This window comes from Mustela erminea, chromosome 2 (assembly GCF_009829155.1).
Source record: "Mustela erminea isolate mMusErm1 chromosome 2, mMusErm1.Pri, whole genome shotgun sequence".
NCBI classification, from domain to species: domain Eukaryota; kingdom Metazoa; phylum Chordata; class Mammalia; order Carnivora; family Mustelidae; genus Mustela; species Mustela erminea.
In genome coordinates this window covers 63,238,958-63,255,287 of record NC_045615.1, presented here as the reverse complement: position 1 = coordinate 63,255,287, position 16,330 = coordinate 63,238,958, and the positions used below count along the sequence as shown (strand labels likewise).

The following is a 16,330-nucleotide window of genomic DNA, read 5'->3' as shown; positions in this document are numbered from 1 at the left end:
AAAATTATATTTGCATTTTTAGCATTTGCAGCAATAAGCATCCTCATGGACAATGACTTGATGAGAATATGGGGAGAAAAGCATTTGATGGACGAGTGTGGTAAATTTGGAATTTATTTTTTTCTTTAACAAATTTTGTTATTGTTGTTACAATTTTGGTACAATGGATAAAAATCAAGATACCAGAAGAATATGCTCAACAAGTTTCAGAAGATAGTATTTCTGGTATAAAATTAGGTCGACAATTAAACTGGTGTCACCACTAATTATCTTATTTAACAACAGAATGGTTATTTCTTCTAACATGTGTTTTAAAATATAATACTTTTATAGAAATTGGAAAAGGTATTGTGATCCTACTCTACTTTTTTTTTTTAAGATTCTTAGAAGTTTAGTTCAAAGGAAAAAAAACCAAACAACTATCTGTGCCACATAATGTGACCTGAGTGAATGATTATGAATTCAAAGAGCAGGGGTCAGACTCAGCTAACTGAACTGGCTATATATTTTTTTTCCTTTGTTTCCTTCCTTTCCAGTGTTTCCTTTCAGGGGTTATTTAGATTTTACCTGGCATGATGGCAGCATGTGAGCAAGGACAATCCCAACATGGCCCTGGAAAAGGCAGAAAAAGAAACAAGTTAATTTCGGCCCCTAAGGCTTTTTTCTCACTCTGAGACCACAGTCTTGCCAAACGAAAACATGACTTTGAATGTACTACAGCGAAGTTACATAGTCAGGAAAAGAGTAAAGGGAACAAAAAGAGAGATGTAATACCCCGCCGCTGCAGAAATCCACAATTCTGTCACCAGGTTTGGCCTGATTTGTCACGATGTAAACAAGGTTGTTTAACTGCTGCTGTTTTCTCAGAGCTCGATCACTGGACATTTTACCTGGGGAAGACAAGAGATGAAGACAATGAAATGTTAGGCATCGTGGGGGAGTGAGAAGGCACTCAAGACTGCTGGCATCCGGGGGGGAGGGGTAAATGTATAAATGAGTTACAAATTCCGCATCATCCACCATGAGAGGACCAGAGGAGCAGAGAACTGAAACCCAGAAATGGACTTCTATGCATGTTTTTACTTTTATTCATGTCCAATTTCTCTGTCAAGAGCCACTGAAAAAGCATACTCTAGAGAGGAAACAATAAGTGAAATATTAATGGCAGTGTCAGAAAGTGTTCAACAAATGTTTACTAGATGAAAAAAAATTAACAGTGATAGTCTCTTGCCTCTATTCTTATCAGAGAGAGATTACAAAGATTACCTAATTCTAGTGTAAATCTCTTGGACAAAAGAGATCCATAACAAATAAAAACATTTTTCTTATTTAACTGGCACTTTCTTGAACTCTTAGCTTTTTTGGTTAGGAACGTTGGAACATAGGTGTCACATTGTCTGAAATATATCAATAGTTGGTGTATTTAGAGAGAAATTAGATTTTACCATTTCGGCTTTGAAGCTTCTTTTTCTCATGAGTCAGACACAGAAATCTAATGCAATTAGAGATTAAAGATAGGGCATTTCCAAGTATGAAATGCCTTGGGCCTAGCAGCATGAAAACATCTTAACCTCCTTCAAAGCCACTAGTTAAGTCCACTTCAGAAGATAACTTCAGAATAATGAATGAAATTATTTGTTTTTACATATTTTACATGCACTTTTTGTAAGAGCAAGATTAAGAAAATATAAGAGAGCAGATTTCATTGATATAGTTAAAAATCAAACCCAGATAATCTTTTGGCTTGATCAAAAATTATGTACAGTTAAAAACATTTCCCTGCTCCATTTTCACAGAAAAATAACCTGGCTTTTTTCTTTTCTTCTGTTTTCTGTTTTCCTTCTTTCTTAGGTTACAAAAAATAAAACACTGGAAACCCTTTATTTTTGGAAAAAATAGAAAATATGAATAAAAAATCTATAGGAGAGAAAAAGATCCATAATCAAGTAATTCAGAGCTGATATCTTTGTATCTATGTACTTCCAGCTATATCCATAAATTCATAATATTCTAGATGCTTATAAAACACTATATATATAAGATTGATATATACGTCAATGCATGTTTCTATGCTATAAGTTTTAATGGCTGCACAGTATTCCATTGACTACATCTACCAAACTTATGTAACCAAACTCTTATTGTAATAATGTGGTCGCTGTCATACAGCTAAATCATTATACACATTCTTAATTATTTAGCATGGCCTAATGTGAATGTCAAACATGAAGGGCATTTAAATCAGTAGCTGGTGACTTTATTTATGAAGACAGTTTCATGTAGCTTTCCTTTCATTTTCCTCTAGTAATACAATTATAAAAAAATTAAACAAAATAAGTGAAAGCCCCTGACATCCTACCCTTCCTGGATTACCATTTCTAAGAAATTATGACAATTTTCAACACAGCAAAGTTGAAAGAATCTTACAGTGAATGCCTCTAAAACCTCCACTTAGATTCTACCATTAACTACTTACCATGCTTGGTTTAATCACACTGCTATTCATCTATCCATCCATTCATAAATCTGCCTTATTTTCTATGGCAATGCAGTTCTGATTTGGAAGAGGAAGAGTAACAACAGGAAGGGGAGGAGAGTGGCAAAAAAAGAAAAGTATTTTTGAGCCCTGTGGGAAAGCTAGAATCACAAATGCTGCTGTTTAATGGAGCCACCAAGAAGCAAGAAATGAACACAAACATTTCAGTCTTCATTTTGTGGATTTCTTAACATTTCTTAGCCAAAGGATTTTCATAAAGTCAAAAGGAATTACCTTTTGTTAAGAGTAAGGAGAAAAGGGGCACCTGGGTGGCTCAGTGGGTTAAGCCTCTGCCTTGGGCTCCGGTCATGATTCCAGAGTCCTGGGATTGAGCCCCACATTGGGCTCTCTGCTTATCCGGGAGCCTGCTTCCCCCTCTCTCTTTGCCTGCTTCTCTGCCTACTTGCGATCTCTGTCTGTCAAATAAATAAAATCTTAAAACAAAAAAAGAGTAAGGAGAAAAGAAAATGTATTTAATGGAACAACTAACAGGAAGTTGGGTACCATATTTTTATTCGACATTTAGAATTATCTAATTTCTTAGGTTTCCTTCAAAAGCAAATGTTGATGAAGATCTGTTTTTCTTGCTAAGTTTGCATCTTTGCATATAAAGAATTCATGCTGATATGAAGGTTGAAGGCAAAGAGGTAATTTTCAGGGTTGTACTTAAATAGACACTATTAGGCTGCATGTAATATTCACAAATTGAGCTAAAAATATAGTAGCATGATGCTCAGATGCTTTATAGAAAAGCCACCTCTAATAAAGCATTCCTCCTACCCATTCCAGTTTTATAAATATTATGAAGCTCCTGGAAACATGATCAGGATCTTAAATACACTGGACAAGGTAAAAAAGTGGTATTTTGAAATATGGTATTAATTTAAATATCCAGTCCACTCTATTTATATCCAACATTCTTGTACCTAACACACCACTTATAAGCATAAATTTATAATCTATTTTTAGTTTGACTGAAAATGCTGGTTCCTTAAGTGCCATCACAGAAAAAGAAATCCAAGAATCAAATGGTCAGATGTTTTAATACAAATGATCTCATTTGTTCTGTGATGTAATTCTCCCACAGTGAAGACTTTCCCTTGTCTAATTCAAGTTAGGAGGAACCTGGTTATTTAGACAACTTCTGTGTTGTTTGCAATGTCCAAAAGAAAAATACAAAGGTAAAGGAATAAATTTTTAAGCAATGGAAGAGCAATATTAGAACACTGGGCTCACTTATGTTCTACAGGGCAACAGACAATGAAAGGCAGGTCTCATCCCCAGGGTACCCATAGTTTTCAGGCTTGGAATATCACTTGGGCATCTATGCTAAGTATCTGTCTATATGCTGAGGATACATCTCAAAGTGAATAAAACATAGTCCTGGTCCTTAGGGAGCTAAAAGAGGATCTAGAGGGAGTTCCAGGTGTTCATTATGTGCAAATGTATGTGCGCTGAAAATGAAGGACTAACTGAGACATCACTGAGGGCTTTACAGAGACTTGAGGCATTTCAGCCGAGTCTTTAAGGACGAACAGAAACTTGCCAAATAGAATGGCAAGGGAAAGTTTGCTAAGAACAATATGACCTATTTAGGGGAAAACAGCAATTAGCTCATGTGCTTATGAATGAGGATTGATGAAGAAGTGGTAGAACATAAGAGAGATCTGAAAATATAGGCACGACCAGATGGGACAGAGCATTGCTCGTTATTTTGCCTCTCTTGCTATAGAGAAAACAGGGCCTCATTTTAATATTTAAGGTGCTTAGAGCTCCTTAGAGACAAGTTTTACTTGAATAGACAGCATGGTTATTTTTACATTATTACATATTAAAGATGTTCTCTTATAATGCTTGTCTGCATTATTTTTATTCAGGATAGAGTATAGCCTCAAATCAAATCAGATTATTAATAGATTTCTTTGGAGGATTCAACCTCAACCAATGCTAATTATCATTACATCATTTAATTAAGAAAATGAGATAGAATCAACTCATTGGAACTCATTAATTCATTTTGAACCCTGGTGTTTTAGATCAAGAAAGCCCTTGGACTCCTTATTGGATATTCCTTCTCACTCTCTTTCCCAGGCTCTCTTCCCTTGGTATAGCTCCAAAATGCTATGCCCCCTAGGTCCTGTCTTTTGTGCCATAGCTTGTCATTGAGCATGCTCTTCCTGTGTATGTAACGAAAGTCCCTTCCACATCCACCCAATAAAACATCTCTTCTTTGCTTAAAATACCTTCAAAGGTATCTCTCTGCCTTAAGAAAACAATGTTTACTTCTTGGCAAGAAAACAAGTCCTCTATTGATCTGAACCCTGCTACTTTGGCAAACTCAACTTCTGGAACTTTCCTATATATCCTGTATATTCCAGCCTTTCTGAACAATGGATAGTTCCTTCAATTCATCAAAAGGCAGTGAGGTGGTGCCTCACTTTTCCTCTGCTTGAAACCAATTTTCTTGCTTTAGAACCTCAGAAACCCTATCAGCTTTCCATGCTCCTGACTGCATTTACATTTAGTATTTTATAATAAATTTTTCAAAAAGACAAAGAAAAAGTTACTTTTTGGTACTTTGGTACTACCCGAAAGAACTCATCTTTTACACTATAAAACAATAGTATTGTTAAGTAGTGAAAAATTTTCTTGTTATACACTTTTGGGTATCTTTCTGAAGAAAATGAAAACACTAACTCAAAAAGATGTCTGCACCTCTGTGTTCGTTGCAGCTTTATTTACAATAGTCAAGATATGGAGACCACCTAAGTGTCCATTGATGCATGATGGATAAAATGTGGTATACAGATTACAACTGAATATTATTCAGCTATACAAAAGAATGAAGTCTTGCCATTTGAGACAACCTAGATGGACCTTGAGGGTATTTGCTAAATGAAATAAGTCAGACGAGTAACATATGATCTCATCATGTACATGTGGAATTTAAGAGAATAGCTTGATTATTGCCAGGTGGGCAGGAGGAGTGGGCAAAATGTGTGAAGGGAGTCAAAAGGTACAAACTAGCTATAGAATAAGTCACGAGGATTTAATGTATAGCATGGCAACTATAGTTAAAAATACTGTATTGCATATTTGGAAGTTGCTAGTAGAGTGGCTCCGAAGAGTTGTCATCACAAGAAAAGAATTCTATAACTATGTGTGGCTATGGATGTTAGTTAATTAGACTTATTGTGGTGGTTATTTCACAACATATACAAATATCAAATCATTATGCTGTATACCTGGAACTAAAATACTGTATGTCAATTATACCTCAAAAAAATTTTTAAATGATATGTAGGCACAATTAATTATATTAACTACCAAAAAACTCAAAAGCTAAAATTGCTTCTGTCTCCCTGAAAGAGATACAGATGATTTTTCCTGACCAATAAACTTGGGTCCAATTAAATGGAAAGAGTGTTAGAAGATGGACAGGCACATAACATGTGCTTAGTAAAAGTTTAATGAATATATTTTCTCTGTAGTTAGGACAATCTGGATTTTAAGGCCACATGCTTACTTCTGCAGGTACTAAACATAAAAACAAGTTAGCTGTCAATGCTATGCCTGTATTTGTTGAAATAGTAAAAGAAGTCAACTACGAAACTGTTTTATATGGGAATGTAAGTTCCTAAGAACTTCGGTGAGGGAATAAGAAAACGCCTATTTAAAGCCATATCAAAAGCTAGACAAAAAAAAATCAAAATGAATTAAAGAACTAAATGTGAGACAGGAAACCATTAAAATCATAGAGAAGAACACAGACAGCAACCTCTTTGACCTCAGCCATAGCAACTTCTTACTAGATAACTCTCCTAAGGTAAGGGAAACAAAAGCAAATGTAATATCCTGGGACTTTATCAAAATAAAAAGCTTCTGCACAGCAAAGGAAACAGCCAACAAAACTAAAAGGCAACCTACGGAATGAGAGAAATTATTTGCAAAATACATATCTGATAAACGGTTAGTATCCAAAATATATAAAGATCTTATCAAACCCAACACCCAAGAAACAAATAATCTAATTAAGAAATGGGCAGAAGACATGAGTAGACATTTTTCCAAAGAAATGGCTAACAGACTCATGAAAAGCTCAACATCACTCATTATCAAGGAGGTACATATCAAAACTACAGCAAGATATCAGCTCAATCCCGTCAGAATAGCTAAAATCAACAACACAAGAAATAGGTGTTAGTGAGGATGTGGAAAATGGGAAACCCTCTTACACTGTTGGTGGGAATGCAAGCTGGTGTAGCTACTCTGGAAAACATTATGGAGGTTTTCAAAAAATTAAAAATAGAACTACCCTATGACACAGCAATTGCACTACTAGGTATTTATACAAAGAATCCAAAAATACCAATTCAAAGAGATATATGCATCCTGACGTTTATATGGCATATACACACACACAGGGGAATATTACTCAGCCATCAAAAGAATGAAATCTTGCCATTTCCAACAATGTGGATGGAACTAGAGAGTAAATGCTAAGTGAACTAAGTCAGAGAAAGACAAATACCACATGATTTCACTCATGTGGAATTTAAGAAACAACTGAGAATAGGGGAAAATAAAAAAATAGAGGCAAAATGAGAAATAGACTCTTGACAATAGAGAGCATACTGAGGGTTACCAGAGGGAGATGGGTGGGGGGATGGGTTAAACAGGTGATGGGGATTAAGGAGGGCACTTGTTGGGATGAACACCCTGTGTGGTAGGTAAGTGTTGAATCACTAAATTGTACACCTTAAACTAATATTACATTGTATGTTTTTTTTTCAAGATTTTATTTATTTATTTGACAGACAGAGATCACAAGTAGGCAGAGAGGCAGGCAGAGAGAGAGGGGGGAAGCAGGCTCCCAGCTGAGCAGAGAGCCCAATTCGGGGCTCAACCCAGGACACTGGGATTACGACCTGAGCCGAAGGCAGAGGCTTTAACCCACTGAGCCACCCAGGCGCCCCTATTACATTGTATGTTAACTAACTGTAGTTTAAATAAAATCTTAAAAAAAAAAAAAAAAGCTAGAAAGGCAGGAATGAAATTCCTAAAGAAATTCCTGAGTCAATGTGTAAAACTAAGCAGCAACATAAACTTTACACTTTAGGTTAGTGCAATTTTGTTTTGAATTTTGGACATGACTTGTTGGAAATACTAAACATTTATAATAGTCCTTTTGATTTACATTTTTCAAAATTAGTTGCAGGCCAGCATCACTAATCCTCTTAGCCATACCAACCTCACAGTGACAATTTTCTTGCAACAATGGATACTAATCATCTGACAACCTTTTTTCCTCTTTCCCCAACTTGTTCACAGATCCCACAGTGCAGTCTATGAAATCAACAATTGTGTAATGTTGTGATGGTTATTTTCTCTCTGATAATTTTGTTACTCACAGTATCAGAGCATTCAATAAATATTAATTAGAAATTCAAAATGTAAAAAGAGGCCAATATATTCCTCTCTAAATTGAGGAATAATGACCTCACAAATACCTTAATCAATTATCTGACCAATGAAACAACCAATGAACTTGACCTACATAGAACTGTTCTAGACACTGTTAGGGACACAAAGATATACAACACTTGGTCTCTGTCCTTCATAGAGTTATGTCTAATTTAATTAGTATAAAACATTTTATTTGAGCTTAGAAAATATACTGTATTAGCTACATTGTACAATATATTTTTAATGAAATTTTAATGGCTATAACTTACAACAATCCATATACTCTTCATCAAAGTTTCTAAAATGGTTGATAACGCTTTCTGTTTATATGATGCTTTGCAATTTATAAAGCACTTGCATAGTTGCTATATAATCTAACCTCAAAACTCTGTCAGGTTGTCAGAGTGGATGGCATTTTTCTTATTTTACAGATGAGGACACTGAGCACAAATGAGGTTGCTCTAACTTAGCATTTGCTCAGAGATACACACCTGGTAAACAGTAAAGTTGGGACTCCAACCAAAACTTTCTGTATGTCAGGTTGAGTGTTCTTCCCACTATTACTTCTTGCTCTCTCTTAAATAGATCATTTTGATTAATTGTGATATCAGAATTTCAGCAATGGCACTTTTTTTCAGTGTGTCAGAGTTCAAAGAAATGAAGTGTTTTATAGCATGTAAATGAGGGATTTTGTTAATAACTGCATCTTGGGGGAAAAATATTGTCCTTCAGAATCAGCTATAAAAGGCAGTTTATTTTAGCTTTTCCTCTATGTAAAATTTCTAAGAGCAGGCTTACCAGTAAAAAAGTTCAATTTAAGTTTTGGATTCAACGTTTTGGAATATATCACCAAGGCATTATTTGGAGGTCTCATAAGTCACTCTGTTTAATGAATTGACCTTTGAGAGTCACCTTTCCCAGACAGAGACTATTTCCTCACCTTGGGACTACAGCAACCTTTTTGATTTTATAGAAAAGTGACATGGGGAGGTTGAGCAATCAATTTGTTGCAGAATCGGATTATCCAGGAGGAAAGAAATGAAAATAGATTGGGAAGATCTTTCCTGCTACAGTACTGCAGATGCTGCCTAAATATAACATCACCTTTACCCTTCTGTATCCAGTTCCAGAGCGTCTTCAAAAACAAAACAAAACAAAACAAAACAAAACTAATCACTAAAGAATATTTAGTAAGATGCTGGTTTGAGGGACAAAGTTGGAGAAAATACAGTCACATTATTTGTCAAATCAAAACTTTTGCTTTGTTTATAGAAGGGCCTAAAATCAGCAAACAGTGGAAATTTTAAAACCTTCTTTTAAAACCTGCTATTTTTTTCTCTAAGATGAATAAAACATTCTGACTTCAAAATACCAGATCCCTGAGTTAACTGAACACATATATTTTCATTCCATTTAAATGTTATTTACCTCACACAAAGTAAACATTACTTTGCCCTGGAATGTAGTTAAAAAAAAAAAAAGTCACAATATCTTCCAAGTTGCCCCAAAGACCAAGTTCAAATGCTTTAGAACAAAAAAACATTAACTCTAGAAAGTAGTTTAGGTATTTATTTCTTCTCCCTCTTTCAGAGGCTTACGTTATCAACAGTAAGGTATTTTAATAGCTTCATTAACTTCTTGAGATCATTCAAATAATCCTCAATTTGGCTTCAAATGTAGTATGTTTCACAGCATTTAGGTTAATGATAGTCTAGTAGCTCAAAATGGTGAGTGCTTACTTTGCCAGAGTCAAGCAATTTCAAAAAAACAGTTCCTTTTTGTGCATAGTATTCTAATTTCTACTATGATCTGACCTACAGATTTTTGTTTTATTTTTTTAATTTAAAAAATGAAAATAGTGAGTATTTAAGGTGACATGATCCCAAATTCTTTGATAATATTAATGTTATATTATTGTGTTCCCATCAAGAGATGGTTCCTATCTTTGTTTCCCTGAATCTGAGCTCTATGATTGCTTGACCAGTATAACACAGAAGCCAACACTGTGTCCATTTCTGGCACCTTCCACATTCTGTCTTTTGAATCATTTGCTCTTGGAACACAGCACCATGCTTTAAGAAACCAAGGCTCCCCAGCTGATGCTGTGTAAACAGACAAGCTTTCTCAACCAAGCCCTACCGAGTTATAGATTTGTGGATAAAATCAATAACTGTTATTCAAAGGCTCTAAGCTTTGCAGTGATTATTTATACAGCAATAGATGACCAGAATGACGTGTTAACACTGGGCCTTAATGGATGATCAACATTGAATAGTATTATGAAGGCACCTACCTTATACATGAAATGGTGCTTTCCATGACAATAACCAAAATAAGGAACAGTTATTGTACCTAAATGTGAACACTCCATGGCAGTGGTATTCATTACATTACATTGGGACCATATAAACTCAAAGTCAGTCTTAAATTTCAATTCTACTATTCCTTTTCTTTTTCAAATAGTCTCAAACCTTGACAGCCTAACTTACAAGAATAGAACATTAAAGAATGTTGGAACTTCAGCAGCAAGGGATGGTGGGGACACTGTGGGAACTAACACAGCAAAAGTCATTGATAGGGATGGGGACAGTGATCCAGATTAGTATTCAAAAAGAACTCAATCTGGACAAGTACTGATATTCACATAGGTCTAGCAACAGTAGTCTTTAGCAGTGGTCCAGCCAGTAGGGTTGAAGAAAAGGGAGAAATACGAAGGGTTAGGAAGAGGACAGTTATACCATCGGGAACATGTAGGTGGTCAGACCCTATCCCAAGTCACAAGAGATGACAAATCTAAAAGACCTAAGCTACATGGAAACTGAGCCATTCAGGAGATCTGAATTTACCGATATATTAGTTCAGGGCCTGAGTAGGGCAGTGGTAGGCAGGAACTGACATTTTTTTCCTAAACTGGAATTTTGAATTTCCCTCCTTTTCTCTGATTTTTTCATTATAACCTCTATAGAGTAGTTTATTAAGTTAGCACATATTTTTAAAGCATTTACTAAGGAGCTAGGACACAATGGAGAACAAGGAAGAGTCTAATGCTCCAGTGAAAGGAGTCTGACAACAAAAAAATTAAATCAAGTGATAAATGATACGGAGAAAATTAAAACAAGATTTAGTTGAAATTAACTCGGTGAATATTTTAGATTAGTGAGGAAAAGCCTCACTGAGCAGGTAACAAAACTGAGATCTGAATGACTAGAAGCAGCCATGAGAAATAAGAGAAAAAGGACTCCATACAAAGGGAACTGTTACAGGAGTCTTCAGGTAGAGAGTAGCAAGGGATGGTTGAGGAAGACGATTACAATTATATGTATTTACTCTCATCATGTATATGTGCATAGATATGTGTGTGTATGTATGGATATTCTTATTTACTGATATTAGGCCTACTGAAATGACTACAATGTGCTAAGCATGTTTTTTTTTTAAAATTTGTATTTATTTATTTGACAGTCAGAGTTCACAAGTAGGCAGAGAGGCAGGCAGAGAGAGAGAGAGAGGAGGAAGCAGGCTCCCCGTTGAGCAGAGAGCCTGATGCAGGGCTCGATCCCAGGACCCTGGAATCATGACCCTAGCTGAAGGCAGAGTCTTTAACCCACTGAGCCACTCAGGCGCCCCAGTGCAAACATGTTTTATTTATTATTTCAGTCCTTTGTTATGAGGTTGGTACTGTTCCTGCAATGTCAGATGAATAAATGTGAACTAAAATAATAAATTAACTAGCTTTGGTCACATAGTTACTCCATAGTGCAGCCAGTTTGAATTTTGCCAGTTCACTCCAGAGTCTGGGTTTCTATTTACTACCCCAGAAATCACAAATCCTTATCAGTAAAATAGTTTTGAATAGGACCCATGTATATACAGGAGTATCAATTTGTCTGTTAAATAGTAATAAAGTTTATTGCCTGTTTTAGAAAAAAATAGAAACTTTTTCTATTTCAGTGTACACTATGCTGCCTCCCTTGTGTGGTACAGATATGTTTCATCTGTATTTCTGACACCAGAGAAATTTCCATCATTATTGAATACTGTTCTTTTATATTTTGGTAGTATACTTAATTCTTATCTCTAAATCAGTATAAAAGACATGCTAAAGTCAAATTTTCAGAAAAATACCAACTAGGAGTCCTAGACTTAAAGCAATATGTATATAAATGGCTTAAAAACAACAAAAAAAAGTTGTTCAGGGCTTATCTTGGTGGTTTTTGTACATTCAGGGTAAGTGCTCCATGAGAGAGAAAGAGAGATAAATCTTTCCAAAAAGAAAGTTTACCCACCCCAATTACTTCAAATTTACTTCCAGGTTCTTCTGATCTGAGTTTCTGAAATTCTTTTTAATGACTGTCTGAATCTAAGAAGCATTCCTTGAACAAGTAAACGTCAAGAGTGCTGTGATTATTTTGGCGTTTTGGTTGGTTGGTGTTTAGTTTTGTGTACGTACATTTGTGCATACTCAAGCACTGTAGTTCTTAATCAGCTGTTGACCAGTACGTTTGCACCTAAAAGTCCGAGCTGGAAGAAAAAGAAGTACTAGCATGTATTAAACTTTGATTGTGGAACACTGGTCCCTCAAGAGATGAAGAGATATTGGAAGGGAGATAAAGTGGCTTCCACCATCAGGTAGTCTTGAGAAATTTGTATTTATCCAGGTTTTTGGGAAAATCACAGTGCCCATTGGTATAATTAAAGCTCCCAGGAATCACAGTGTAGAAACACAGTGTTTCCACAAATCCTCTGACAACTGAATGTTTTTACCATCTAATTCTCTTTAGAACTATTTCAGGAAATCTTGCTTTATCCAACCTCTTTGCTTAAAAATTACTCCTTCAAATTCAACTCCAGTGAACAGAGCGAGTCAACAAAGACTCAAGCCAGATTCTTCAGACTACAAACCTTTCACTTTAGGACAACTGTATCTCCTAGGAACCTCCAGAAATTACACAGAATTAATACAAAATCCAGTCACATGCTAGCTTGACTCAAGAGACTGAGTCCTCAATTAAAAGGAACCAAGGGCACCAGAAACATTTTTCTTGAGAGAGTAGTAAAAGCTATGCTTGAAAGTTGAAGACATTAGCCATCATAAATTTCTTCTTGAATATTAATTTAGGAAAGAAAGTGATATATTTAATGTAAACTTCTGAAATAGTCTGAGAACAAAGAGTCATAGTGTTCAAAACAGGTAAATAGGTATCTTATTTAATTGTACACACTGAAATAGCTAAGTGCGTATTAAAACTCTTGAGAGTACACCAACAACAAGACAGAAGAAAGAGAAATTAAGGAGTCCATCCCATTTACAATTGCACCCCAAACCATAAGATACCTAGGAATAAACCTAACCAAAGAGGCACAGAATCTATACTCAGAAAACTATAAAGTACTCATGAAAGAAATTGAGGAAGACACAAAGAAATGGAAAAATGTTCCAAGCTCCTGGATTGGAAGAATAAATATTGTGAAAATGTCTATGCTACCTAAAGCAATCTACACATTTAATGCAATTCCTATCAAAGTACCATCCATCTTTTTCAAAGAAATGGAACAAATAATTCTAAAATTTATATGGAACCAGAAAAGACCTCGAATAGCCAAAGGGGTATTGAAAAAGAAAGCCAAAGTTGGTGGCATCACAATTCCGGACTTCAAGCTCTATTACAAAGCTGTCATCATCAAGACAGCATGGTACTGGCACAAAAACAGACACATAGATCAATGGAACAGAATAGAGAGCCCAGAAATAGACCCTCAACTCTATGGTCAACTAATCTTCGACAAAGCAGGAAAGAATGTCCAATGGAAAAAAAACAGCCTCTTCAATAAATGGTGCTGGGAAAATTGGACAGCCACATGCAGAAAAATGAAATTGGACCATTTCCTTACACCACACATGAAAATAGACTCAAAATGGATGAAGGACCTCAATGTGCGAAAGGAATCCATCCAAATCCTTGAAGAGAACACAGGCAGCAACCTCTTCGACCTCAGCCGCAGCAACATCTTCCTAGGAACATCGCCAAAGGCAAGGGAAGCAAGGGAAAAAATGAACTATTGGGATTTCATCAAGATCAAAAGCTTTTGCACAGCAAAGGAAACAGTTAACAAAACCAAAAGACAACTGACAGAATGGGAGAAGATATTTGCAAACGACATATCAGATAAAGGACTAGTGTCCAAAATCTATAAAGAACTTAGCAAACTCAACACCCAACGAACAAATAATCCAATCAAGAAATGGGCAGAGGACATGAACAGACATTTCTGCAAAGAAGACATCCAGATGGCCAACAGACACATGAAAAAGTGCTCCATATCACTCGGCATCAGGGAAATACAAATCAAAACCACAATGAGATATCACCTCACACCAGTCAGAATGGCTAAAATCAACAAGTCAGGAAATGACAGATGCTGGCAAGGATGCGGAGAAAGGGGAACCCTCCTACACTGTTGGTGGGAATGCAAGCTGGTGCAACCACTCTGGAAAACAGCATGGAGGTTCCTCAAAATGTTGAAAATAGAACTGCCCTATGACCCAGCAATTGCACTACTGGGTATTTACCCTAAAGATACAAATGTAGTGATCCAAAGGGGCACGTGCACCCGAATGTTTATAGCAGCAATGTCCACAATAGCCAAACTATGTAAAGAACCTAGATGTCCATCAACAGATGAATGGATCAAGATGTGGTATATATACACAATGGAATACTATGCAGTCATCAAAAGAAGTGGAATCTTGCCATTTGCAACAACATCGATGGAACTAGAGCGTATCATGCTTAGCGAAATTAAGTCAAGCAGAGAAAGACAACTATCATATGATCTCCCTGATATGAGGAAGTGGTGATGCAACATGGGGGCTTAAGTGGGTAGGAGAAGAATCAATGAAACAAGATGGAATTGGGAGGGAGACAAACCATAAGTGACTCTTAATCTCACAAAACAAACTGAGGGTTGCTGGGGGGAGGGGGGTGGGGAGAAGGGGGTGGGATTATGGACATTGGGGAGGGTATGTGCTTTGGTGAGTGCTGTGAAGTGTGTAAACCTGGTGATCCACAGACCTGTACCCCTGGGGATAAAAATATATGTTTATAAAAAATAAAAAATTAAAAAAAAAAAAGAACTCTTGAGAGTAATGCATAAAATTAAACATTTCTAGATAACCAATTAAATACACAATATAAACATCTAACTATCCTCCCTAGTGAATAGCAGTAAAATCTACCCTCTGATGTTCAAGATATAGACATGGTAGCATAAGGGCATTTATGAGGAACACCTACATATTTGTGTATACACAAAACAGCCATGGCAATTTCTTTACTCTTTAAAACAGGATGCATATCTTGGTCACTTCCAAGAGCTGCTAAAATCAGATTTGAAGTCTTATATATTTTCCCCCATTATTTAAATATCACTTCTAGGATATGCAGAAAACCAAACATACAGAACAAAAAACACCAGAAGAAGATGGTGGTTGGCCCAAACATTTCCATCAATTTCCATTAGTTTACCCTAATCTTATAACGTGTGATTAGTTTTTACTTCTAAGTTAATAAAAGTAGCCAGAACTTTTCCTTCCATAATCTCATAGAAAACAGGTAGACTTCCTAAGAACTATGTAGAATATTAAAATAAACACTGTTGTATACACTGATGGGCTTTAAAATTCATAAATAAATGATCTCGTAAAAGACTTTGTACTCCCACTTATAATAAAAAACAAATATTCATAGCCTAACATATGAGAATTTTAGTTGCCCTTTAAAGAATCATAGCCAAACACTGAGGAAAAACATATTGCAATTAGTAATTAAAAATAACAAGACTATAAATAACCCATTAATTCATACAATTCACAAAAGCATAATTTCTTTGCTAAGGTATAGTTTGGAACATTGTATTCACTATTTCAAGAGGGAAAAGGAGCAGTTATAAACTAAGCTTTTCACTAAAAGTAGGGGAAAATCCATTATCTTTCTATTAATAATAGAAAAGTAAAAGGAATTCCAACAGTCAATTAAGAAACATTTATTAGGTACCTATATGTGCTAAGGATTGCTCTAAGGACTGGGGATATCAGCAGTCCCTGCTGTCACCAGAAACACATTCCAGTAGGGGGTAGACAGATGCTACACACAAAGCAAATAAACATATACTACATCAGGGGCTAAGAAGAAATGTAAACGGAGTGGGGGTGCAAAGAGTAAGGAAGAGACTTATTCTAGATGGAAAAATCTCAAAGGACTTCCCTGATAAGGTGATATTTGGGATCTGAATGAAGCATTTGGATTATCTGGGGAAGAGTTTTCCAGA

At 35.8% G+C, this 16,330-nt stretch overlaps 1 protein-coding gene across 7 annotated transcripts in view; it reads right to left on the bottom strand.

The window, feature by feature from the left end:
• GSTCD (glutathione S-transferase C-terminal domain containing) overlaps positions 1-16,330 on the bottom strand; it is a 133,483-nt gene that overhangs the window by 23,583 nt on the left and 93,570 nt on the right. For all 7 annotated transcript variants that reach the window (XR_004283233.1, XM_032333064.1, XM_032333063.1 and 4 more), the window contains exons 6-7: positions 775-890; positions 568-612 (exon numbers count right to left, since the gene is read on the bottom strand). Coding sequence is in view for 6 of the 7 variants with exons in the window: in XM_032333064.1 (XP_032188955.1) it covers positions 568-612; positions 775-890 (161 nt within the window). In the remaining variant the exon portion in view is untranslated. The remainder of the gene's footprint in view (positions 1-567; positions 613-774; positions 891-16,330) is intronic.